The 25662-nt window shown below is 39.6% G+C and overlaps 1 protein-coding gene across 4 annotated transcripts in view; it reads left to right on the top strand.

The window, feature by feature from the left end:
- RHBDD1 (rhomboid domain containing 1) overlaps positions 1-25662 on the top strand; it is a 118273-nt gene that overhangs the window by 47502 nt on the left and 45109 nt on the right. For 2 of the 4 annotated variants that reach the window (XM_082630480.1, XM_082630479.1), the window contains exons 4-7: positions 7467-7555; positions 11366-11422; positions 16222-16308; positions 21215-21358. In XM_082630480.1, the coding sequence (XP_082486606.1) occupies positions 7467-7555; positions 11366-11422; positions 16222-16308; positions 21215-21358 (377 nt within the window). The remainder of the gene's footprint in view (positions 1-7466; positions 7556-11365; positions 11423-16221; positions 16309-21214; positions 21359-25662) is intronic. The other 2 variants (XM_082630481.1, XM_082630482.1) reach the window with 2 other exon arrangements.

Here is a 25662-nt window from a genome sequence, read left to right as displayed (position 1 = left end):
ATTGGGCACAACTTCTCATTTTACTTTGAAGGAGATTGGAATAACAACACAGTTCCTAAAGAAACTTATTAATACCACAAAGCTAGTGATCATGATTTTCATCTGGAGTTCGGTTTAAAAGCACTAGCACGTGCCCCATGGGGGAAAGCTTTCTTGATGATTTACCCCAACAGCAACGAAAATGTTTAGATTTATCTGCCACAACGATGAGAGAAATACTGTTTTTCAAATGGGAGCCTTGCTCAGTTACGGTTCCCTTTATATTTCAAAAAAAATAATGAAATCACTAAAACACTATTATAAGAAATTTGGAACAAAGAAAGGGGGATGTATTTTCCCCGTATTATCTGTTGCTGTTTTTATGTATTTCCTTTAAATCTTGTTTTTAGATATTATACATATAATTGCATGTGTATAATGCATTATACGTCATATACTTAAAGATATAATATCATGGTCCTATTGTATACAAATGGTCTAGAAGTCAAATAAAATGAAGTATGTGAGCAATATTTTGTATCATTCTTCCTCTCAGTTTCCAACTTGGTATCCAGCTACCTACTGAACACTGCCCTAGATATTGCCATTTGATTGTCCTGCAGGCATCTCGGAGTAAACACAACAAAACTGAGCACTTGGGCTCTCCCCACACCCTCCCCCTTTTCTCCCATCTTCCCCATCTCAGTAAGTGGTTCCCTCGTGCATCTCCTTGCACAAGCCAAAAGCCTAGCTTTCTCCCTTTCCCTCACCCCCGACACTGAATCCGTCAAGTCCTCTTCTCTCCGCCACCAAAACAGACCCCAAGCCACTCACTGCTGCCCACTCTTACTGCCGCTACCCTCTCCCAAGCTGCCACCGTTTCTCACCTGAGCTACATCGGCCTCCTTCCTGATCTGCTTACCCTGGCCATTCTTGCCTCTCTGGAGTCTGTTCTCTCAGCAGACAGGATAGATCACTCTTAAGAATTCTCCTGTTTAAGCTTCTCCAGTGGCCTCCCAGTGTGCTTATCAAACAGCCCAAATTCCTCCGCATGGCACATAAGGCCTATAGGACCTGACTTTTACCTGTTTTTCTAAATTCACCGCATGCTGTACGCCATGTCCTTACACTGCCTCACTATGCTCAGCCGCCTGATAGCCACTCAGTGCTTTTAAAACACCAAGTTCTTCCCTGCCTCACAACTCTTCCATATGTGCTTTTCCCTGCCAGAAGCAGCCATCCTCACCTTGTGACCTGCGAGCTCCAAATCCTGTGGGTGTCACTTTAAATGCCACTTACAGAGCCATCCCAGACCACTCTAGGGAAAGGAGACTCACTTTCCTACTCTTCCCACAATTTGCAGTTATCGTGTCTGTCTGTGTCTGTTACCCCCGCAAATCGTAAGATCTGTGAGGCAGTGACTGTGTTTGTCTTATTTATGTAGTAGTCAGTCAATGAATATTTGATGGATGGATGAATGAATGACTGAATGAATGCTACTTCCTTGAACCAGCTCATGGAATTCTCTTCCTGCCCGGCTGAGAGACATGGGCTTGAGAGCCAAGGAATTGCCGGGCATCATCTATTATATTGGAAGCTCTTTTGTAAAAGAGGCTTCTCCCACCTTTGTAATGCTTGTTTTTGTCCAGGTCATGTTTGTCCGGGACTGAAGTAAATGTCAGCAGTTAGCTCCCAACCCTATGTCTGAGGTTGGAGCCATGTTTATTAAACCAGCAAGAGTAGTAGAGGTTGCATTGCCTTTGGGAGGATGTAATATTGGAAGGTGACGAGTTTTTACTTCTGAAGCCAAAGGTGGCTGGGTGGGGCGGGAGGGGGGCAGAATGAGGGAGGTATGGTAAGAGAAACAAAGAGGACGTACAGACCACGTCTCTCCCAGATTGCCGTTGCCAAAGACACAGGCTGGTGTGGTTGAAGACAGCATCACAGATAGAAACAGATGGCTTAAGAATAGTTTATCTTGGGAAGAAGCAATACGATCAAGATTTTTTGTAGTGGCATTCATTAAACCTGAAAAAATTCTTGCTACATCTTGTTGCTCTAATGCCAATCTGGGATCTTTTATTAAGATCCCCAAACCCCAGAGCTTCTGATCAGCTCAGTCCCTATCTGGTAATAATAACTGCTTTTACAGGAGGAAATTCTGGAACGTACAGTACAAGAGGCCACTTCTAGCTGACTGCCTTTTACCTTGCCTTATTATCTTACCTTGTCCAACCCTCTGTCTCCATCAAGTTACGCCCTTAATGAGGTCATTTGCTCTGCATACACGGGAGATTATGTCTTAGAGTAATTCATTTTCTGCTTTCTGAGCTGTGCCTGAGAGGGCAGCCTCTTCAACTGTGGGAAGAAGTTGCCATTTAACAGAGGACCTGTATAGCTTATCCCAGATTTCAATCGTAGCTTTAGTTTTTGAGTCTTCAGCAGCGCACATGACAGCAGGAACATTTGCATAAGCACGTAAGGTAGCTCAGCCTTACAAATAGCCTGTTTAAGGAGTGAGGATCGGCCAATGCTGGCATAGTAGGAAAGAACACTGTGTGCTGGTGTTAATAATATCCGCATATAGTTTGTGTAACTAAAATCCACAATAATACCTTTTTTTCAGCTTTATTGAGATATAACTGACATATAATCCACTAGAGTATCTTAATCTTACTTTTGCTCCCAAATTATCTTTCCACCGTCACTGTCCCTTATAAGTAATATGTAGCAACATTAATTTGATATTTGCTTTTCATCTTTTTTCTTTTTTTTTTATAGTTTTTTCTATAAACATGTATTGAGTTCCCACTCTGAGTCAGGAAATACACAAGTGCTGTATATCTAGAGGTCCATAGGACAAAAAACGATGGCTGAAGATTTTTCAGAATTACAGAAAGACATGAGACCTCAGATTGAAAAAACACAGCAAATCTCAAGGAGGGTAAATTAAACAAATCTACACCTGGAATGATTGTTCTATAATGATAGTAAATCCAACACAAAGGGAAAAATCTCAAAGGCTGAGAGAAAAGACATTACCTGCAGAAAAATGACTGTCCAATGGACAGCGCATTTCATAGCAGCTGTAGTAGATCACTACACCTGTCAACAAAACAGGAGGCAGAAATAAAGACCTTCTCGAACATACAAAGACTAGCAGAACTTTTGAGTCTCAGACTTTAACGGAAAGAATTACTGAAATTTGGAGTTTAGAAAGAAATAAATTGAACCCAGCTGTAGATTCCACGATTAGAGAGCCGTGGGCCAATAAAAAAATTGGACATGTTCATAAACTTAAGTAATTTAAGTAAATGGCTGCCTCTGTGTTAGAATTTGAATATAAACAAAATGTTTTTCCAATTGAGTATATAACTGCTTAGACTTGGTGCTGATGTTCAAAATTCTTCTGTTTGTGATGAATTGTTTTTAGGCAAGGATTTTTAGTGAGAGGTCCATGGATAGGATGCAAGCCATCTATGAACTTCTTAAAATTATAAATGACATATTTTGTGTATGTGTAGTCTTTCTGCAGACAGGATTCATAGCTTTTATCAGATATTTAAAGGGGTTTAGAACCTGGACAAGTTTAAGAACTACTGGATTATGGTATTGTCCCCTATTAAGATGAAATTACATCAGTACTTAACTTGCACTGATGTTGAGATAGAATGATATGAATTTGAATGCTGGATCTGTCGGTTACTTTGTGGAACTGTTGAGACCCTGGACAGATGATTTGCCTTCTCACAGTAGCGTGTACAGTGTACGACCTGTGTAACCACACACAGCAGCAGTGTGTCTGGCTCTTGTGACCTCTTCGCACCATCACAATCAGTGTTTGATTATAGCTGTTATGATTTTCTAAAGGGAGCCACTATTGAGCTATCAGACGAAGTGAAGCTTCTAAGTGATCAATTTTAAGCTATAATAATAGGCTTCATGCTGTTGTTCTGTTAATTGAGCACATGTTTTGTGTAATACCTTGTCCAAGTGTGCACAGGGGAGGGAGGGGAGGAGGTGTTGTGTTCAATCATTAGCTCTCCCAGTGAAATTTGGTACAAAAACAGCTATTAACTGGTGACTGGTGTGACTTGTGTTTTTAGAATACAGTTGTAATGTACGTTAGATATGTGCATTTTATGTGTTATTTTAATTCCACTTCACTCATTCAGTAGTTGTTTACTGAGTGTTAGTGTCAGGCCATTTACTGTACCAGGTGTGATCATGGATGTAGCATTGAATATGGTGGTTCTGTTCCTGAGGCATTACCTTAAATTAGGATGTGAGGAGGCAGGTCATCACCAAATCTTCATTCCCAGCCTAAGACCTGCTTAGGTCAAGAATAAGCTGTTCCGGGCTTCCCTGGTGGCGCAGTGGTTGAGAGTCTGCCTGGCGATGCAGGGGACACGGGTTCGTGTCCCAGTCCAGGAAGATCCCACATGCCACAGAGCGGCTGGGCCCGTGAGCCATGGCCACTGGGCCTGCGCGTCTGGAGCCTGTGCTCTGCAGCGGGAGAGGCTACAACAGTGAGAGGCCCGCATACCACAAAAAAAAAAAAAAAAAAAAAAAGAATAAGCTGTTCCTAAGAGCAGGGTTTTCCCAGCCTGCCCCTTGGGCTGTCAGCCTGAAGGTATAACTAAGAACAGAGGAGAGTGTATGCCTTCCAGGAGGGCTTCTGTGGAGCCACGGGCATGCTCAGACACCACAAATGTTGAAACATGTTTAGCATGTATAATTATGATCATAATAACACAGTCTGTTTCTAAAGCTGTTACATTTGAAGGTAGTTCCCAGCCACTGATCAGCACCCAGATGTGTCTTCATCCCCCGAAGCCCAGGGCCTCCTTGTGGCTTCACAGCACCCCCCGGGGGTGGGGATAAAGCACCCTAATCCTAGGACTGGGGTGCCCCATCCTGCTAGGGAGAAGGTGGCTCCCAGCTCCATTTCCTATCTGCAGGTCTGTTTCTTCTCTCAGGACATGGGTATCTCTTAGGGGGCCAAGAGAGGTAGTTGGTCACATGGTTACCTACGGCATGGAGCAAGTTAACATACGTCTTGAAACAAGCATATGATTCCTTTTTCATTGACGGTATCCTCCCCTTTTTGTGTGTAATGTTGAGAGGGTCTCAGTTTTGACTGAATAAGATCATTAACTCTTCCTGTTTTTTATTTTAAAAGAAGCACACTAATATAGAGCTTGAAGAAAATGGTAAGGACAGCAAGAGTGTCGAGTTGGAACTTTTGTGGAAAATGCTGCATGTTGGCAGATAATGCTGTGTGGTCTCTGGTCTGCCAGCCTCCCTTTCCTAGTTATTTGCAATTAGGTTATAACTCAGACTTCTACAAACCCATTTAGAGAGCGAAAAAATTCATTTAACTCTATTAGACTCTAACTTGTAAATGAGATTCAAGGTTGATTAATAGGTTGGGATTTAAAATTGAAAATTTTCTTCCTTGTCATTTTATATCTATATGATTCACCATAAAGATTGGCTTAATACGTTTCAAAAATATTGATGTACTTTATTCTTTTCAGTTAAATTGAGGTTACTGTTTTTAAAAAACTGATTCTGGCCTCTTCTTTGTTTCCCTCAAACTACCACTTTCTTTGCCATTCCTAGAACTAGTTGGAGAGTTTATTTAGCCTAAAAATAGAATAAAATAAGTACAATTTTGGTTTTTTTTGGAAAAGCTAAAGGAAAGCACAGTTGATATTATTCTTCCCTGAAAATGGGAAAACTGAGTATCTGATCCCATGTTTTTATTATCAGGATAAACATACTGTGAGGTAGATATATTTGATGAAAATAATAGCTGTCCTGAAGGGATAATTGTGTGTGTGTGTGTGTGTATGTGCACGCACGCACAAATGGTGTGACTTTCGGTGTGTGTAGATGTACGCAGGACCTTGTTTGGGCAATAGTGTGATCGACTTGGCTGTTGGGAACAAGAGGCAGTGCTGTCCTGTCTACAGAAAGCTTCCTTTAGTCTTTTTCTCTGAAGTGTTCCCTTGCCTGTTCCTTTCCTGAGAACCAGCAAGTCTTTCCCTGGCTCTGAGCTAATGCCAGTCACTTGTGGCTGCCTTGCTTGTGGCATTTAGGGCCTCTTTCCCCTGTCCTCTGTGGCCGTGGTCACAAGGTGTATTGGATTTGATTCTAGGTTTTGCGTGGGTGACAACGTCAGCGCCATGGTTCGGTCACTGCCATGGCACAGCCAGCACTCTGAGGTTGAAGATGCAGTGGTTTTAACCTGCCTCCTGGTGCTCTTGGTGAAACCATCCTGGGACACTGGAATCACGCGTTCAACACATATTTGAGTGTCTGTCCTGTGCCAGGCACAGTCCTAGGTGTATGAAATACATATGTGAAAACCACAGAAGTCACTGTTCTCTTGGAGTTCACATCCGGCTCCTTGGTAACTTTCAGTTGCCAGGCAGCAGAAGGAAAGAGCAACTCTTCAACTGGGACGTGATGTTTTACGAGAGGGGTGCTCTTCCTCCTAGCCTTGTGGTCAACAGTGAGCCCTTGGGGGGGTTCTGTGGGGATGGGTTTAGCAGGTGAGGGTGGAAGGAGGAGGTGGGCAGGGCCAGGTGTTGGGAGGCCTTGACTGCAGGCTAGAGTGTCCTGTCAACGGAGAAGACGGCGATCCCCACAGCATGGCAGTGACATACATGACCTCACCTCTGTTCCGGGAGAATCACTGATGGCAGGGTATGGGCTGCATTGAGAGGAAGAGCTGGGGGGCGGCAGAGAGCCCCGGTGGATGATCTTCTTTCATTTACTCTTTTACTCATTCAGCATATACTTAGCTGAGGCTTGCCTTGTATTTATATTTAGAAGTGATTGCCAATCTTAGATGCTATTTTAAGAAGAGTGGAACCAATTTAATGCTCTATCTCATCTTTCAAGCTTGAAGTTTACATTTTTGGGTTTTCTTGGCTGAGCGACTGAAAGATGCATATTTGTAGCGGGGCTAGGGGGGCCCAGCGTGGACATCTCTTCTGCCGTTTCTCTTGCTCTCCGCCTCACTAGTCAGGGGTAGGTAAAAACGTAGTGGTCTGCTCTGTGGTGAACACAGATAGCTCCCATCCCTCACAGTGGCTAGCTAATTCAAGATTTAATTCAGAGAAAATGCATTTCATTTATGTTTTGTGATAAGAGCTACAGAGAAAAAACTGGAAGAAGTGTAATGGGTTGTCTTAACAAAATGCGTCTGCTACTCTGAAGGAGCCAGCCCACTTTTCTTGGTTAAGGAGGGATATTGCCTTTTAAACATGTCATGGTTGTTATTCATTGTACTTTTTATTTTTGGTAAGATAGGAAATGTTGTTCTTGGGACTAAGTTAAATGCTGCTCAGCATGAAACACGTGATGTGGAAGAGAGCCTGCAGACTGTGACTAATTGACGCGCCCTGGGCTGATGAGAAGACAGTCGCTAGTCTGCAGCAGAGCAAATACTCACGAAGGCTTTCCTTCTCCCCTAGGACTTCCTTCGCCGGGCATCTGGCCGGGATCCTTGTTGGACTAATGTACACCTGTGGACCTCTGAAGAAGATCATGGAAACGTGCTCAGGTACAGAACAGAACACTTTTGGCGTGACAGGTTGGAAGTTCATCTTCATTTTAATGGGAACAGAAGCATCTTCATTTTAACGGGAATCTTCATTTAACGGGAACAGTTCCCTGTGGTTCAACTTAGGAACTCCCTAATAGGCTCTTTTTAAACCAAGAGGTAAACCAGCTGGTGCTGGTCCTCACACTGCTCTGAAGAAGAGGCTGCAAACCCTAAATTTAAACCTGAGGCTTTCTTAGGGGACAAATAGCATTGCACACTTATACCCACAGCATTATTGCTACTCACCAAAAACCATGATTTCCTTGAAATTTGGAGACTTAAAGCGGGTTTAAAATATGCTTTCTTCTGTAATATTCCATGAATTCAAAGTACAAGGAAAAGTTAAAAAAAGAAAGACAAATCTGTACTGAAGTGCAAGACCAGTATTTTAAAGAATTCAGAATGACCACTAGGTCCTTGGCGGGTGAGACATATATTCATGCATGGCCAAACCAAGTCTGTTATTGCTTGAAGCGTGGCTTCTGCTTTTTAATTAAAAAATATTTTTTTCATCTAATTGATGCTCAATGAAAATACTTTATTTTATTTAGAAACCTATGAATTTTTTGGATCTCTTAATTGAAAATGCTATACTGGTCTTGACTTAGAAGGAAACTATTGATATTTTGCAAACACTTGTTCTATAGACCATATGAGTTCCAATATTTCATCTTTTTAAAAAAATAAATTTATTTATTTATTTATTTATTTTTTGCTGTGTTGGCTCTTTGTTGCTGCGCACGGTCTTACTCTAGTTGCAGAGAGCAGGGGCTACTCTTCGTTGTGGTGCGTGGGCTTCTCATTGCGGTGGCTTCTCTTGTTTTGGAGCACAGGCTCTAGGCGTGCGGGCTCGGTAGTTGTGGCTTGCAGGCTCAGTAGTTGTGGCACGTGGACTCTAGAGTGAAGGCTCTGTAGTTGTGGCACGTGGGCTTCAGTAGTTGTGGCATGGAGGCTCAGTAGTTGTGACTCATGGGCTCTAGAGTGCAGACTCAGTAGGTGTGGCACGTGGGCTTCAGTAGTTGTGGCACAGAGTCTCAGTAGTTGTGGCTCGCGGGCTCTAGAGCTCAGGCTCAGTAGTTGTGGTGAACAGGCTTAGTTGCTTCGCAACATGTGGGTTCTTCCTGGACCAGGGCTCGAACCCGTGTCTCCTGCATTGGCAGGCAGATTCTTAACCACTGTGCCACCAGGGAAGTCCCCAGTATTTCATCTTTTATTCATGGGAAATCTCCTGAGACTATTTTACCTTTTCTTGAGCCATAAATAATTTATTTTCACAGTTTATGCCAGTGACTGGTATTCTTGAGAACCATATGATATTCATGATATTAGAAAGCTTTCCAAGCATTGTGCTGTTGCTTTTATTAGCTGGTTATATTCACTTTCTGGTGATTTTTACAGATTGTGTTGCATCTATGCAGATTTTTATTTTCCTATGTTTGCCTATTACTGTGTTTCTAGTGTGTGTGCTTGGAAGAGGCAGCAGGAGCTTCCTTTATTGAAAATGTCCAGTTTTATTGTATTTTTGATACAACTTAATTATGGAAATCTAGTAATGAGCTTTGTTGCCCAAATGCTCTCAGTGCTGACAAAGGAAAAGAAATGATTCTCAGGCGTCTAATGTTTTGTTTCCTTTTTCTTTGTGTGTCTGAGGATTAAGTGGTTAGTAAAGCTTTCTACAGACATATTATGAAATTTAGGCAAGTATTTTGGTTTTAAAGAGGATTTCCCCCCACAATTATAACATTTAAACTCTTAGTTTCCTTCTTAAAACCTTGTCTATTTTCTAAGGAGACTTACTTTTATATCATTCTATTTTCAGTGTAATACAGTAGAAAATTAAATGCTAAAAGTTGAAACATTCAGTGCTATTTACAAATGGCCTGCAATCTCTCTGCCATTTTTTCCGGTGAAGCCAGAGAAAGATCTAGAGTGATCTGAGAATTGAGGTGACACGGGAACCCTGTGGAAAATAATCAAGTACGTGAAAGCTGCTGTCTGATAACTCCTGGGAGAGGAGCATCACACTGAAGGTGTCCCCTGTTACTCCTCCCTCTCTCCTTTCCTTCAGCAGTACTGAGTCGTCTGTCCTACTGCTTTCTTAGGGATAAGAAATGGGAAAGTCCCTTAGGAGGGGTAAGAATGTGGCTCACCTAGTACCTTTGTTGTGGGGCAGCTTCTCTCAATAGCCAGAGCATCTCTACTTGTCAGAGGCCTCAAAGACCAAGCTTGGTCTCTTGGAAGGCAAAGACCATCTTAGGTTGTTAGGAACCTTAAGGAACTTCAGAGAGTATAAGTTAGGGTTTCATTGTCCCCACCACATTCTGTTCCCTGTAGGGCTAACCTCAAACAAAATAGAGCTTATTTTAACAATTGTTTAGAAATCATTTATAATGGCTTTGAGCTTTGTTACAAAGAATCTCTTAATTGTTGGAAAGGTTAGTAGTTACAGCCTTATGGCTGTTGTGTTCTATCAGATGTGTCTGTTTTTATGCTACTACCATACTGTTTTGTTTACTATAACTTTATAATATAGATGGCAATCAGGAAATGTTAAGATGGCGATTATCAAAAAGACAAGAGATAACAAGTATTGATGAAGATGTTGGTGGGAATGTAAATTGGTGCAGCCACTATGGAAAACAGCATGGAAGTTCCTCAAGAAATAAAAAGAACTACCATATGATCCAGCAATCCCACTTCTGTGTGTATATCCAAAGAAAATGAAATCAGTATCTTGAAGAGATATCTGCACCCCCATGTTCATTACAGCATTATTCACAATAGCCAAGATAGGGAAACAACCTAATGGATGAAGAAAATGTGGTATTGGGCTTCCCTGGTGGCACAGTGGTTGAGAATCTGCTTGCTAATGCAGGGGACACGGGTTCGAGCCCTGGTCTGGGAGGATCCCACATGCCACAGAGCAACTAGGCCCGTGCACCACAACTACTGAGCCTGTGCGTCTGGAGCCTGTGCTCCACAACAAGAGAGGCTGCGAAAGTGAGAGGCTCGTGCACTGCGATGAAGAGTGGCCCCCGCTTGCCACAACTAGAGAAAGCCCTCGCACAGAAACAAAGGCCCAACACAGCAAAAAAAATTTATTAATTAATAAACTCCTACCCCCAACATCTTCAAAAAAAAGAAAATGTGTTATTTATATGTATATAATGGAATATTATCAGCCATAAAAAAGAAAGAAATCCTGTTATTTTTGACAAAACGGGTGAACCTGAAGGACATTAAGTGAATGTTCACCTAAGTGAAATAAGCCAGAGAAAGATAAATACTGTATGATCTCACTTATTTGTGAAATCTAAAAAAGTTTAACTCATAGAACCAGAGAGTAGAACAGTGGTTTCCAGGGGTTGGCGGGTGGGGTAAATGCAGAGGTGTTGGTTAAAGGGTACAAACTTTAAGTTGTAAGATGAGTAAGTTCTGGGGATGTAATATACAGCATGGTGACTATTGTTAATAATACTGTATTACATACTTGAAATTTACTAAGAGAATATATCTTACGTGTTCTCACATATATACCCACACAATGGTAAGTATATAAAGTGATGGGTGTGTTAATGAACTTGATTCTGGAAATCATTTCATAACATATGTATATTAAATCATCACATTGTACACCTTTTAAAAAATCACGTTACCCAACTTAAACATGTACAATTTTTATTTGTCAGTCACACCTCAGTAAAGCTGGCAGGGGTGGTGGGGGAAGCCTACCCCCGCAATTAAAATGTTTGTTTCCTTCATATTTAGGCATTTTTCCCTCCAATATTGATTACCCAGGACAGCAGTACGACTTTAATAGTTTAGGTACGTACTTTGTTTCATTTAATACATTTAAACTTATATTTTAAAATGATAGTGTTTGCTACTGTAGAGCTACTTTAAAATAATACTTTATGCTTTTGGAGAGTACTTCACACATTATATACTTGTGCCTCTAACATGCATGGAAGCTAGATGGAGGGGTCACCCGGGGAGCATATGTGGGCACGTTGTTAGGGAAGGCTAGGGAAGGAGGGAACTCTGGTGTGAAAATACTGTATGATTGGTTTGAGGTCTCTCAGACATGGTTAGAGTCATACTAGATCCAGGTCCCTTGATTCTCAGCCTAAGAGACCATTCTGCTGGCTAAGTGTTAGAAGTTAGTTTCAGATATACAGTTCTCCACGGTCCACGGCACCTACATATTCAGAAAGAATCATGCTTGCCCTAAGAGGCTAATATAGGCATTCCTCTAATAGTTAATACCATGTGACTTAAAGAGGAGAATGTATTTTTTCTAGATATCTTTGTAAATAGGTAGAAAGGACTTCCTGTTGAAGCATATGACCTGTTTTAGGCTAAAGTTCTTACATTCCAGCCTGGGGAAGCTGCACTGCAATATCCTGGATCAATACCAGCAGATAGGTGTCAAAGAAGCCATAGGCTCTGGAAGCAGTGGGTGGCTTTATTGTCCTGCCCATCGAGAATTGCTGCAGCTTAAATCTGGGGTCAGCAGCCTTTCCTGTAAAGGGCCAGATAGCTACTGTTTGAGATTCTAAAGGCGTTGTTGACCATATGATCTCTGTCTCAACTAGTCAACCTGTGTCGTAGCATGAAAGCAGCCATAGACTATTCATAAGCAAATGTGCATGTTTGTGTTCCAATAAGACCTTATTTACAAAAACAGGCAATGGGTTGTATTTGGACTACAAGTTGTAGCTTTTTGACCCCTGGCTTAAATCATATAAGTACAAAGAATTATATAATTATATATATATATATATATATATATATATATAGTGCTTTTGCTTTATTTTTCCGTACAGGTTCTTAGCCTCAGCCTGGTTTACGCAGTAGCACTTTGTAAGTGGTCCATTGTGCACGTGTCAGACTAACCACTGTGGGAGAGAGAGAAAGAAATAGCTATAGTCCCTGTCTCAGTATTTAACCAGGAGTGAGAATGTAGGTGCCATACATTTAAAAAGGTGAAACAGTAGAAATGAAAAGGACTTAACTAGGGTATAGAAAGTAGAATGGTGAACTGTGGAGTGGGGTGGTACACAATAAGGCAATGATAGCTAATAATGACATTTGTTGAGTTTTTACGAAAATGTCTCGTTCCAGTAACTACCCCCTTCACTGTTCTGGTTTCATTTCTGTCACCATAGATTAGTTTGCCTGAGCCTGAACTTCATATAAATCTACTCATTTACTAAGTACTCTTTTGTATCCGGCTTTTGTTATTCAACCTCATTTTTTATGATCCATATATGTTGTTGTATGTGTCAGTAGTTATTCTTTTTTACTGCTGAATGGTATTTTATTGTTTCAATATGCCACAGATTTTCTGGATACCATTTTGTTAATAATTTCTAATTTATTTCTCTTGTTGTTAGGGAACACACTCAGTGTAGTTTAATCCTTTTACTTTAATGAGACTTTCTTTTGGCCCAGTGTATGGTCTATCCCGGTGAATGTATCATGTGCCCTTGAAAAGAAGGTGTGTTCTGCCATTGTTGAAAGTAGTACTCTACACATATCAATTAAGTTAAGGTGGTTTACAGTCTTGTTTATATTTTCTGGGTCTTTACTGGGTTTTGTATCTAATTTTTTATCATGTATTTTGTCTTTCACTAAATTTGGAAGGGTTTCAGATACAATTTCTGTAAGTATTTTTTTCTTCACCAATCTGCTTCTCCTCTCAAGACTTTAATGACATGAATTTTAGACATTTTAATAATGTCCCTCAAGCTCCTCAGGCTCTTATTTATTTCTTTCGATCTTTTTCCCTCTATGTTCTTCATATTGGATAGCTTTTATTGATTTATCTTCAAGTTCACTGCCTCCTTTCTCTGTCATCTCCATTCTGCTATTGAACCTAATGAACCTATCCAGTGACTTTTTTTTTAATAATGTAATTTTAGTTCTAAAATTTCCATTTGGTTCTTTTTTTAGTTTCTGTGTCTCTGATGAAAACTCTGTCTCTCCATTTCAGGAGTGCACCTTTATCTCATAGAGCATAGTTATTGTATATCTTTAAAATCTGTCTAATAATTCCAACATCTGAGTCCTGTTTTGTGGCTGGCACCTGCTGATTGTCTTTTTCTCCTGAGAATTGGTCACATTCTTCTGTTTTGTTTTGGTTTTGTATGCCTGGTAAATTTCTCTTATATCTGAACGTTTTGACCTTTATTGTGAGATTTTAGATTCTGTTAAAATCCTCTTCAGAATGTTGATTTTTGTTTGTTTGACCAAGCAGTCAACCTGGTTAGGTTTAGAGCACAAATTCTGTTTTTCTTTCTGTGGGTGGTGGGTTCCAATGTCAGTTCAGTTTTCAAATCCTTTACTGTACTATTTGGGCCTATCCCATTCATGTACCACTCATGAGGTGATCTGATACTTGTGTAGTTAAGTTATGTGGTAGTTCAGTTTTCCAAGTCTTTGCTTCTTTTATTCCCTTGGGTCTGTTCACTGCATGCATAGCTCAGGGATGGGCCCAGGGCTTGTGTCAGTTGATCTGCAGAAATAGAAGTTTCTTCTGTGCAGATCCAAATTTCCAGGTAGTATCATTTTTTTCCTGCCTCAAGAACTACCTTAACCATTTCCTCTAGCGCAGGTCTCCTGGTAATCAATTCTTCTAGCTTTTGTCTTACTAAAGAACTAAAGAATATCCGCTCCCATCTGATTTTCACCTACACCAATGTTAGACTACTTCATGTTGTCCCACAAGTCTCTGAGACTCTGTTTATGTTGTTTGGTGTGTGTGGGCTTCACTTTGGATAGTGTCTGTGCCTGTCTGTTCAAGCTCTATGATCTTTCTTCCACAATGTTGAATTTGCTGTCAATCCCATCTAGTGAATTTTTCCTCTCAGATACTCTCTTTTTTAGTTCTGGAAGTTCCATTTAGTTCCTTTTTATATCCTCCATTTATCTTCTCATTCATGTTTCTCTTCTCATTCATTTCTCTTCCCATTCATGTTTTTATTTATTTAGATCATGGGCATAGTTATAATGGCTATCCTAAAGTCCTTGACTGCTAATTCTGTCTTATCTATATATTTTTTGCATCTGCTTCATTAGACTGATTTTTTTCCTGGTCACAGTTTTTTTTTTTATCTTGTGAGTTTTGATTGGATGCTAGACATTGTGTGTTTGTGGTATTGAGTGCTAGAGTCTCTTGTCTTTTAAAGAAATCTGGACTTTGTTCTGGCACACACTTAAGTTTCCTGATGATTAGTTTGATCCTTCTGGGTCTTATTTTTTAATTCTTGAGGGTGGGTCTAAAGTAACTTTTATTCTAGGGTTAATTCTGTGCTGTGGCTGAGATGTTACTTTTGTGGGATCTCTGCTGAATGCCCTTTGTTCAGCAGGGACTCTACTCTGGCTGGTTGGAATGCAAAGGTCTCCCAGCCCTGCCTGAGCTCTGGGAATTGTTCAGTTTATAGCTCTCAGGCATCCTTTGCCTGGTCTCATGGAATTTCACCTACACACCCATGGCTTAATATTCAACAACATCTCCAGGCGACCCCATGAAGATTTCTGGAGGTTTTGCTATACACGTAGTTTTCTCCTTTGCTGTACTCTGCCCTGCAAATTCCAGCTCACCTCAGGGAGCCTGCTGCATCTGATTGTGTTCCCGCTCCCTGCACCACAGTCTGGAAAGTGCCTCCAGGCTCATTTCCTTTATTTCCTTTCTCTCAAGATTCAAAATCTTGTACTGCCAATTGTACAACGTCTAAAAACATTGGTTTCATATATTTTCTCCAGTCCTCTACTTAAGATTAAGTAGAAGGGCTAGTCCAGTCCCAGTTACTCCTTCCTGGCAGAGGTAGAAGTTCAACTCAGCGGTATTAAGGCAGTGCAGTCGGTGTTCAGCCTGGAAGGAAGGAGCACGGCTGTAGTCACTGGAGGTTTCACCCAGAAGAAGTGGGGCGCTGTGTCTTGATGCGTAAGTACAAGTTAAGGAAAGCCATGGAAGGAAAGGGCTCTGCACTCCTTTATGAAAAAGCCTGTCCAGGATTATCCAGAATGTACTGGAGTGCCACTGAACAATTTATTCAGTAGAGTGACCCTGTGGGAGTTATAGTGAAGATATGTTTTTGATGTAGTTCTAAAGGCTCAGAGCATGATTATCCATCTGGCTGTTTTGTATGAATCACCTGAGGCGCTTTTACAACATGTCCATGCCTTGAATTCAACCCACACCAATTAAGTTAGAATAGGGATAGAGACAGGGACTTGGACTTTTTTTTTTTTTTTTTGCAGTACGCGGGCCTCTCACTGTTGTGGCCTCTCCCGTTGCGGAGCACAGGCTCCGGACGCGCAGGCTCGGCGGTCATGGCTTACGGGCCCAGCCACGCCTTGGCATGTGGGATCTTCCCGGACCGGGGCACGAACCCGTATCCCCTGCATCGTCAGGCGGACTCTCAACCACTGTGCCACCAGGAAAGCCCGGACTTTTTTTTTTTTTAAGCTTCCCAGATGATTCTAATGGGTTCAGGAATGAAAATCATAGGCTTAGGTGATTGGCTTGGGGGCTACCGAGATGAATACTGTTGCTGCCCAAAGAAGAGGCTTTACTCTGAGGCTTTCACTGTTGATGATCTGGATGCTTAAAATCCTAGAAACGTGGACTTGGTGTAGGAGAGGAACGGTTGCTGGACAATGCAGGCTCACCTACTTCTATCTGTGGACTCACCTGAGGAGAGGAGGTGTGATGATTAGCTGTCAACAAAGCTGATGTAGTCATTTGGAAGAGCGCTGGGTTCTTTTGGTTGTTTGTTATGGAGGCCAGTTTACACTAACTTAAGTATAAGAAGAGGTTTCTCGGCCTATGTGACTAGGAAGAGGTGAATTGTACAGGAAGACCATTTTGGTTCTGTCTCCCATCGTGATTTCTCTCTTCCTGTTGACCTTATTCTCTCCAGTAGGCAGAGGACATGGCTCCTAATACCTCAGAGTTGCCAAAGGAAAAGGAGCTTGTCTCCTGGTTCATTTTTTAAATCTCCAAAAGAAACAGGAATGTTCCTCTGGATGAAAAGAATAATGATAACATACTTGTGCACAGACATGACTTGAACTATCATAGATTACCTAGTCCTAATATCTTGTGTGACAGCTGGGAATTGAGGTTTAGAAATGTTAAGTAATTTGGCTAAAGGCATACAGGTAGTTAGTTATAGAACTAGGACTAAAAATGCAAGTCACTGATTCCTAGCCACTGCTTTTTCTATTGTACAGGGATATGAGATGGACATTCTACTGATTTAACCTTACAAATTAGGGAAGTTTCCCGTATTGACTTTTCTGTCATCTTTTTTGAAATTATTAAAAAAAAGGAAAACCGGAAACCTGCAAAAAGCCTCCTTCATATGAAAGAGGCATAAGCACAGCAGACACACAGGCCAGAGAGTTAAAGGCAAAAATAAAAGCCCCTTTCACCTTTCTTTCTTATCCCCTGTAAGATTACCATATTTATATTTCTTCTGCTGAAGTGATTGGATTTCTTCAAAGGCAGAGCTACATAAGGCCCGGTGGCCATGCTAATGGTCATCTAGGGAACTTTTATGAGAGCATATGTATCTCTTACAAGTAATGATTTATTCTTAATATGGCCATCCTTAGCTGGAAAAGTCTTTATAGGTCAGAGAACCTCATGAATGTTTAAAAAGCTGTTACCAATTTTTCTAATCTCGGTGGTGTTTCTTGATCTCTTTTGCTGTGAAATTCTGGTATGTGTATAAGGAACAGATGGAGTAGTTTATAGAATAATGATAACCAGAATTTCTTTTATTATGGAGCCAAAGTATATAACTACAAAAAAGTATTAAACTAGTATTCGTTGCAGGATATAATTTAAACTTTTTTATCTTAAGTGTTTGATTGTTAGGTTTTTCTAGCCATGTTTATTATGAAGATTTAAAAATATCTGATTGGGCCAGTGGAACAGCTGTAGAAAATTTTTGGTCCTAGGAGACCTGTTCTCATTATAATAGATATTGATGGGATTTTCGGTCCTGTTGATGATTTATGACTGATGATATAGAACCTTTAACCACACTAGTCTTTTTGACTTAAGGCATTAAAACTTTCCCTTTCTCTCTCCCCATGTTTTGTCTGACAAGTACCAAATTAGATTTTATAATATTCAGATGTTTAGAGTTGTAGGCTTTATTTTGTTAAGGCACTGCTTGGTTGTATTTTAAAGGAAATACACGAAGAAAGATGTTTTTCTCTATCAAGAAAATGTTGCCTCAAATCGTAGCAAATTTACCTGCCAGTTGAAACTCTATAGACGTATGTCGTGTTTCTGGTATCTGCATAGATAGCTATTCAGAGCTTTGGGGTTATTTTGGATTTTGAATGAGCTGAATTTTTTTGAGGGTAGAAAGGTAGAAATGCTGCTTAGACCTTCTGTAACAAAATTACTTTCCACAGGGATTTGAAAGTGGTAATGAGCCATATGGGAAAGTACCCAATGTGCTTTTTGTGTTGCAGTAAAATAATTGGCACTCTTAGGGAATTGGGCAGTCTCTCTATTCAGGCATTGCTGAAGCATCCTGTGGTATTCAGCGACTTATCCATAAATATTCTATTATGTTTTGGAATGGTTGCCCCTTTCTTTTATTCTTTGTGAAGTAGATACATTTATTGTGTTTTGACCATTTGTCCTTATAGAAAAGGTTTTTTTGGGGGGAGTTATTTTTTATTTGTTTTTTGGCTTTTTTGGTAAGCAGCATAGAAAGCAAGATTTGTAGCAGTGCCACAGTCTGCTTTATCTCAGGATATGGACCTTGCTGGTGGGTGTTCCCCAGCACAGTAGTGGGAGCTGAATTTTTCTGATTGTTCTATTGCATAGAGACCAATTTGAGGAAGAGTGTCCTTGTTAAAAATTGTGTCCAGATCCCATTTCAGTCCTAAATCATTCAATATACTTATATCCTTATCCTGATTCAAATATCATAATGTTTATATTCTGACATGGGAGACGTGAGAGAGAATGTGGAAGTTGCATTATAGGAGGTATTTAGTAAATGCCTACTAATTTTTACTACATTAGAAGAAAGGATTAGTCCCCAAAATCCTGAAAAATTTTATTTAATGTTTGTTTAAATCATTCATGTCTGTGACTTTCAAGGACATTAAATAAAATAGTACCAACATAGAAGATTTTGTAATAGATGATAAATAGAAGAGTATTGTAATAATCAGTAAGAGTGAGCAAAGACTCTGAATAGACTGTTCTCCAAAGCAGATATACAAATGGTTAATAAGCACATGAAGAGATGCTCAACATCATTAGTCATCAAAAACCACAGTGAGATACCACTTCACACCCATTAGGATGGCTATAATTAAAAAGACAGAAAATAACAAGTGTTGGTGAAGATGTGGAGAAATATGAACCCATATATGTTGCTTGTGTGAATAAAAATTGTGTAACCACTTTGGAAAACATTCTGGTGGTTCCAAATGGTTAAATATAGAATTACCATATGACCCAGCAATTCCACTCTTAGGTATGTACCCAAGAGAAATGAAAACATACATCCAAATAACTACTTGTATGCAGATGTTTATAGCAACATTATTCACAATAGTCAAAAGGCAGAAATAACCCAAATGTCATCAGTTGATGAGTGAATAAACAAAATGTGATATATTTCTACAATGGAATATTACTTGGCCATGAAAAAGAATGAAATACTGATTCGTGCTACAACATAGATGAACCATGAAAACATTATGCTGAATGAAATAAGCCATACACAAAACACCACATATTATCTGATTCCATTTATAAAATTGTCCAGAATGGGCATAGCTACGGAGACAGAAAGTAGATTAGTGGTTATTTAGGGCTAGGAAGGTCAGAGGGTGATAGCTAAAAGGGTACAGATTTCTTTTGGGGGCGATAGATATGTTCTAAAATTGATTATGGTATTGATGGCACAACTCTTACGAATATACTAAAAGCCGTTGAGTTATATGCTTTAAATTGATGAATTATATAGTATGTCAGTTATATCTCATGAAAGTTGTAAAAACATACCAATAGACACAAACACTTTATATGACAAATATTTATGTAAACACATATAATTATATTATCAGCTGAAACTAGTGTATTTTATTGTCATTTCACTTTTTATTTGAAAATAAAGACTTTTAGAGTGCCTGAAAGCTTTTTATGGGAAATTAACTTTTCATTTTAATCTCATATATTAGGAAAGCATTTTTTATAACCAACACCAAAGTAAATTTTAAAACAGGCTCAAGACCAATTATCAAAAATTCTGAATATGAAATTTCAATTAACCAGGTTCTACCCTACAGTGTTCCCCTTGTTGGCTTGATTTTTTTTTTCTTTAGTCTTATTAAAGCAATAAGAAGCTTAAACTCAGGCATGCTATGGTGGGTGATATGGAGACATATGACATAAGACATATGAAGGGTAGGAATTTTCATCAACAATAAGAAGCACATTAAACATTTGAAACATCATCTTCAAAGGGTGTGATAATGGAAGGAGAGAAGGGAAAAAAATCAAACATACTTCTCTCTCATTATACCAGAATTAGATTGGTAATCGTCTGTGGGGAAAAATAATATCTTCCAAACAAATTCCATAAAAGTGGTGATTAAAGAAAAATGTAAGGAATAAACTCAAACGGACTTGAAAAGGTTGATGGAAGTACCTTGCAAAAGTCAACTTTGCCCTTTATTAATGGTATGTCGAAGTTTGATTCTTAAAGCATTATTTAATGACCAGGTTGTCGCTTCTCTCATTTAATCTTGCAACCAGTTTCTCGGAAGTGCTAGTAATAGAAACTATGATCTCTGACATAGAATTCTAATTAGAGAGACATTGGCTTGTATTTCTCAATGTAGTTATCAGCATCTGAAGTATCATCCCTAGCACAGAAGCCCAGCAGAATGTGTGTTAAATATTGGTCTGCCTCTCATTGTCTGGAGCCACCAGACAGTAAGGCTTTATCAGCTATCATTTCAACCATTCCCTTGACTCCAGCCAGGACTTCACTGAAAATACTCCAAGTATTAAGTAGCTCTAAACTGAAAGAATCCACTCCATATGTCTATAGCCCATTCCAGTCCCCTCTCCAGTACTGCTCATGTCTTCAAAATATCTTCTTATATAAAATAGGTAACTAATAAGAACCTACTGTACAGCACAGGGAACTCTACTCAATACTCTGTAATAACCTAATGGAAAAAGAATCTAAAAAAGAGTGGATATGTATATATGTATAACTGATTCACTTTACTGTGCACCTGAAACTAACACAACGTTGTAAATCAACTAGACTCCAATAAAAATTGATTTAAAAAAATAAACATCTTCTTCGTCTTCAGCACATAAGGACTCATTCATATCCAGTCCCATGTTCGGCCTTGTGGATACAACAGTGACAGGACAGTCATCGCCCACCTTTGTGGAGGCATTCTCCATCCATCGGTCATCTTTTCTTATTTTGAGGATTATCATTGTAATCAAAAGAATGACATAAATTATTTTATTGTCTTTGCTAACAAAATAGGAAGTATGAAAATAATAGTCCATGGCAGCATTCCATAACTTTTTCATTGTGCCTGTAGGCTACTTTGGATATCAGGATTATTACCCACGTGGCAGGCCAGGTTACTATGAAGAAGTACCCAGGAACTTTGACACGTATACAGCGGGACTGAGTGAAGAGGAACAGCTGGAGAGAGCATTAAGAGCCAGCCTCCGGGACCAAGGTAGGAGTTTTGCACCCTTCACTTTATTTTAAAGTACATACCTCACGTGGTGAGATGTTTGAAAAAGGACTATTTGTAGCAAATTAAACTTTAAATAGTTTATAAAAAGGATATGTAGATGAAAAAATGTGTGCAGATTGTGATTACAAAGAATGGGGTGTGATGCCATATTCCTAGCAACCTAAGCTAATAAGGTGCCAGACTATGTATGTATTGTTAAAATGGTTCTTTTTATAGGTCTGCTGCACTCAGTGCTTTGTCATTAAAGTCAAGGAACTTAAAAAAAAATTCTTAGGTGCATGAAAGAAGGGGTTTACTTTGAAATTCGTATCTGTAAAGTAGGCTATATATCGCTGTGTATCAAAGTGTTGGCCACAAGCCTTCCTCAAAATCACATGAATAGCTTGATAAGAATTCAAACTCAGGGTTCCACTGCAGGCCTGCTGAACCAGTCTTCCTGTGGGCAGAGCCTAGGAATTTGTATTTTTAACCAACTTTCCAGAAGATTCTTTTACAAACTGTTATATGAAAACCGCTGTATTTATTTTGCCATCTTTGTTCCGGGGTTTGGCTTATGAGTTTGGGTATTACCATTTTTAAAAAGCAGCAAAAATCATCTATTCATTCAATAAACATTTATTAAGGCCTTACTGTGTTTCATGTACTGTGATAAAGAATACAGGAAGGTTAAAAAATGGAATCTCCCCCCACCACCCAAAGTTCACAATCTCTGGTAGGGGAAATGCATGCTAGATGCCATAAGTAACCATAATGTCAGGTACCTAGGAGAGGCTTAGGCCAATTGCTAGAGGCAGTGAGAAGGGGTGAGCTTTTCCTTAACTAGATCTATCAGAATTTCGCAGAATAGGCGGCATTCGAGTTGGGCCTTCAAGAATGTGTAGGGTTTGCAGAGATGTGGAATGTCCTTCCAGGCAGGAATCAGTATCTGCTCAGACACAGAAGCAAGCGGTGTGGTCATCCCACCTTCACTTTCGAATGGAGCATTAAGAAAAGGGGAAGAAGGGTGGACAGCTAGGCTGGGGCCTGATCACAGGGGTCCTAGAATTAAATAGGCCACGTGGAAAATGGATCTGGCATATGATGTAAATGCCAGTAAGAGTTCTGCACAGGGGAGCGATGCGACCAGACCTGTGTATGTGAATCCGGCAGCAGTCATTTCACGAACAAGGATTGAGCACCTCCGGTGTTGGGGGTGGGTACCAGGCATCACACCAGATGATGGGAATACATAAATTGTGACTACTTGGTTTCTGAATTGAGGGAATATGGTCTTAGCAGCAGCAGTATGCGTGGAGGGGGTGACCTAGGAAATGGGGGGGAAGAGATACATTAGTACTTCTCAGGTGAAGAGTATCAGAACTGTGGTCTATCAGTTGTCTATTACTGGTTAAAATCACCCTGCCACACATGGCTTAAAACAGTACACATTTCTTCTTGTTCCTGTGTGTACGGGTCCACTGGGCCAGGCTTCCATGACCTCGGCCGGTGTGCTGAGGTGTCTGCAGTGGTCATCTGGTGCTGGCTGCTCTAGCGTGACCTCCTTCACATGCCTGACTGACTGTGGTCTGATGCGATGGTGGAGACTGGGCCGTACGTGACTTATCATCCAGCAGGCCAGCCCAGGCTCGTTCACAAGGCCTCAGCATGGGGGTTCCAAGGGAGAGTGTGGAAACAAGTGAGACTTATGCTGATGCATTGTCAGTTCCGCTTTATTTTGTTACTGAAGCAAGTCATGAGACCAGACAAGATTCATGGGATAGGGAAATAGACTCCATCTCTTCATGGGAGGAGCTGCAGAGTCACACTGCAAAGGGGATGCACAGAAGGAGAGGTGGATAACTGGGGCCATTCTTGTAATCACTAGATTCAGTATCACAATCACTGAAAGCATGCCTTAGCCTTGGAATCCTAACCTCTGTGGGCAGGGCCCCAGAGGCTGTATTTTGACAAATTCTCAAGGTTAGTCCTGTGCACACAGCTGCTTAATCACTCCCAGGTGAGACATGAAATATTACTGGAGGTAAGGATATTATGTATTTAATTTAATTTGGAACAAGCCATAATCTTAACAGAACTGTGGTCTGATTTGTTATCTTGGATTGTCCATTGCATGTAAATACGATATGCTCTCTTGGATGTAAATCTTAGAAATACAGTAAAATATGTAAATCTTAGAAATACATTAGGAATATTATCATTGATAAAAATATTAATCCCAGTCTACCACACACACACAAAAATGTTAAGTAAGTCAGGGCAAACCTACTAAGCATGGACTTTGTACAAAACTTTATTTAGTACCACAAAGGGACAACAGGAGGGAATGTTTTGGAGTGATGGAATTATTCTGTATCTTGGTTGTTGTGATGGATACACAACTCTTTGCATTTGTCAAAACTCACCTAACTATATCCCACAAAGAGTACATTTTCCTAAAAAGGAACTTTAAAAGAAGTAAATAAAAATTAACTGGTATGAAATTAACTGGTATTAACTGGTAATGAAATAACTGGTAGCCTTGCAAAGATCATCAAGCACTGTAAACCATTAGTTAAAAGGTTGTTTAGAAACCGGACATTGTATAACTGATTCACTTTGCTGTACACCTGAAGCTAACACAACATTGTAAATCAACTATACTCCAATAAAAATTAAAAAAAGAAACGGGACATTCACATGGTGATAAAGTATCACCTCATAGAGGACATGCTAATAGGAGCGGGAAACAGAGATTTGACAATCACCACCTGAATCCAGCGATCAGACGTGGCGGCATTGTTGGTGGGAGGGCCTGATATTGTGTGTCTCCTGATATGATGCCATATGAGGAACACAGCACCGTCTATGACATATTCTTACTAAAAATGTTTAGCCTGACTCTAATTAAGTCTTCCAATGTAAGGGGTCCATATACAGGAAATATATGGGATAGAGGAATAAGTTGAGAAATCAGATAAAACGTGAGGTTTCTACAATTCAGTGAGACTGGTCTCCTGGAGCGGGGGGGAACAGTATCATAAAAAAAGCAGGATGTGATTTTATATTAAAAGGAAATAACAAGTAAATATAACATGAGAACCTTGAAAAACTGGTTCTTATAAAAGAAAAATTTTGAGGAAACAGGAGAATTTTGTATCTGGACTAGATAGTAGATGTTATTTGGGAAATTAACTTTCTTTGGTATTATGGATAAGTAGCAGAAGGTCCCTGATTCTTGGGAGATACCCACTGAAGTATTTAGAAGCAAAATAATATGTCTGCAACTTACTTTCAATTTTTAGCCGAAACAACTCTCTGCTCTCTCCTTTCCTGTCTATCTCATTCTTTCACTCGCTCACTCCCCACCTTCATAAGTTCTACATTCACATAAGTTTGGGAAACTGTAAACTATACCCCCTTGAAGATTCAGAATGGCACTATTATACTGACGATTGTAATTAGTTCTACAATTAAGAAACCAATTTATTAAATTAATGTTTTCCAAACTTATTTGACCACAGAATTTCATTTTCAGTGGATGTTTTAAGAGCATATGGAACTAGTTCCAATGAAACTGATCTGAAGAGACTCCTTGAAGTGCATTATACAGTAACGGGTGACAGCAAAGGAAATAGCTTTGCAAATTGTTTATATTAATTTCAATTTTATTTTCCTTAAAATACTTAATGACTGTCTTATTAAGAGTGAGAAACCAAGGAGACATTTTTTTAAATGGCCTTTATTACTTTTTAGCCTTTTTTTCCAGTGGAAAAATATTTGGTTTGAGTTTATTTTATAAAAGTTGACCATATGATATGTACTATTTTGAACCTTACTTTTTTTCATTCAGTATTATGTTGTAATCATTTTTTCACACCACTAAAATTTTTTGAACATACAGTTCCTCCATATATTTATATATTTTCTTAAACTTATACCTAAGTCTGTCTCTTTCTTTCTTTCTTTCTTTCTTTCTTTCTTTCTTTATGCAGGGGGAGGTATGCTCTTAAAAATAGTATTTTTTATTCTATATTTGTAGATATTATTATATACTTTTTCTTCTTTAGTCCATTGACATACTAAATTATTTTGATTTTCAAACTTGAAGCAGGTTTGTATTCTCAGGGTAAATCTCACCTGTTGTGATATTTTATGGACCAGCCTGGTGAAAATACCATGTGCACCTGAAAAGAATGTGTGTTCTGCTCTAGTTGGGTGAAGTATTTTACAAATGTTAGTTAGATTAATTGAGTTGATAGTGTTGCCCAGATCTTCTAATCCCTGTGGATTATCTGTCTACTTGT

Source organism: Mesoplodon mirus (assembly GCF_964341445.2).
Source record: "Mesoplodon mirus genome assembly, chromosome: 8".
Classification (NCBI taxonomy): domain Eukaryota; kingdom Metazoa; phylum Chordata; class Mammalia; order Artiodactyla; family Ziphiidae; genus Mesoplodon; species Mesoplodon mirus.
The sequence above is the reverse complement of the archived record's forward strand: the minus strand, read 5'-3'. Positions and strand labels throughout refer to the sequence as shown.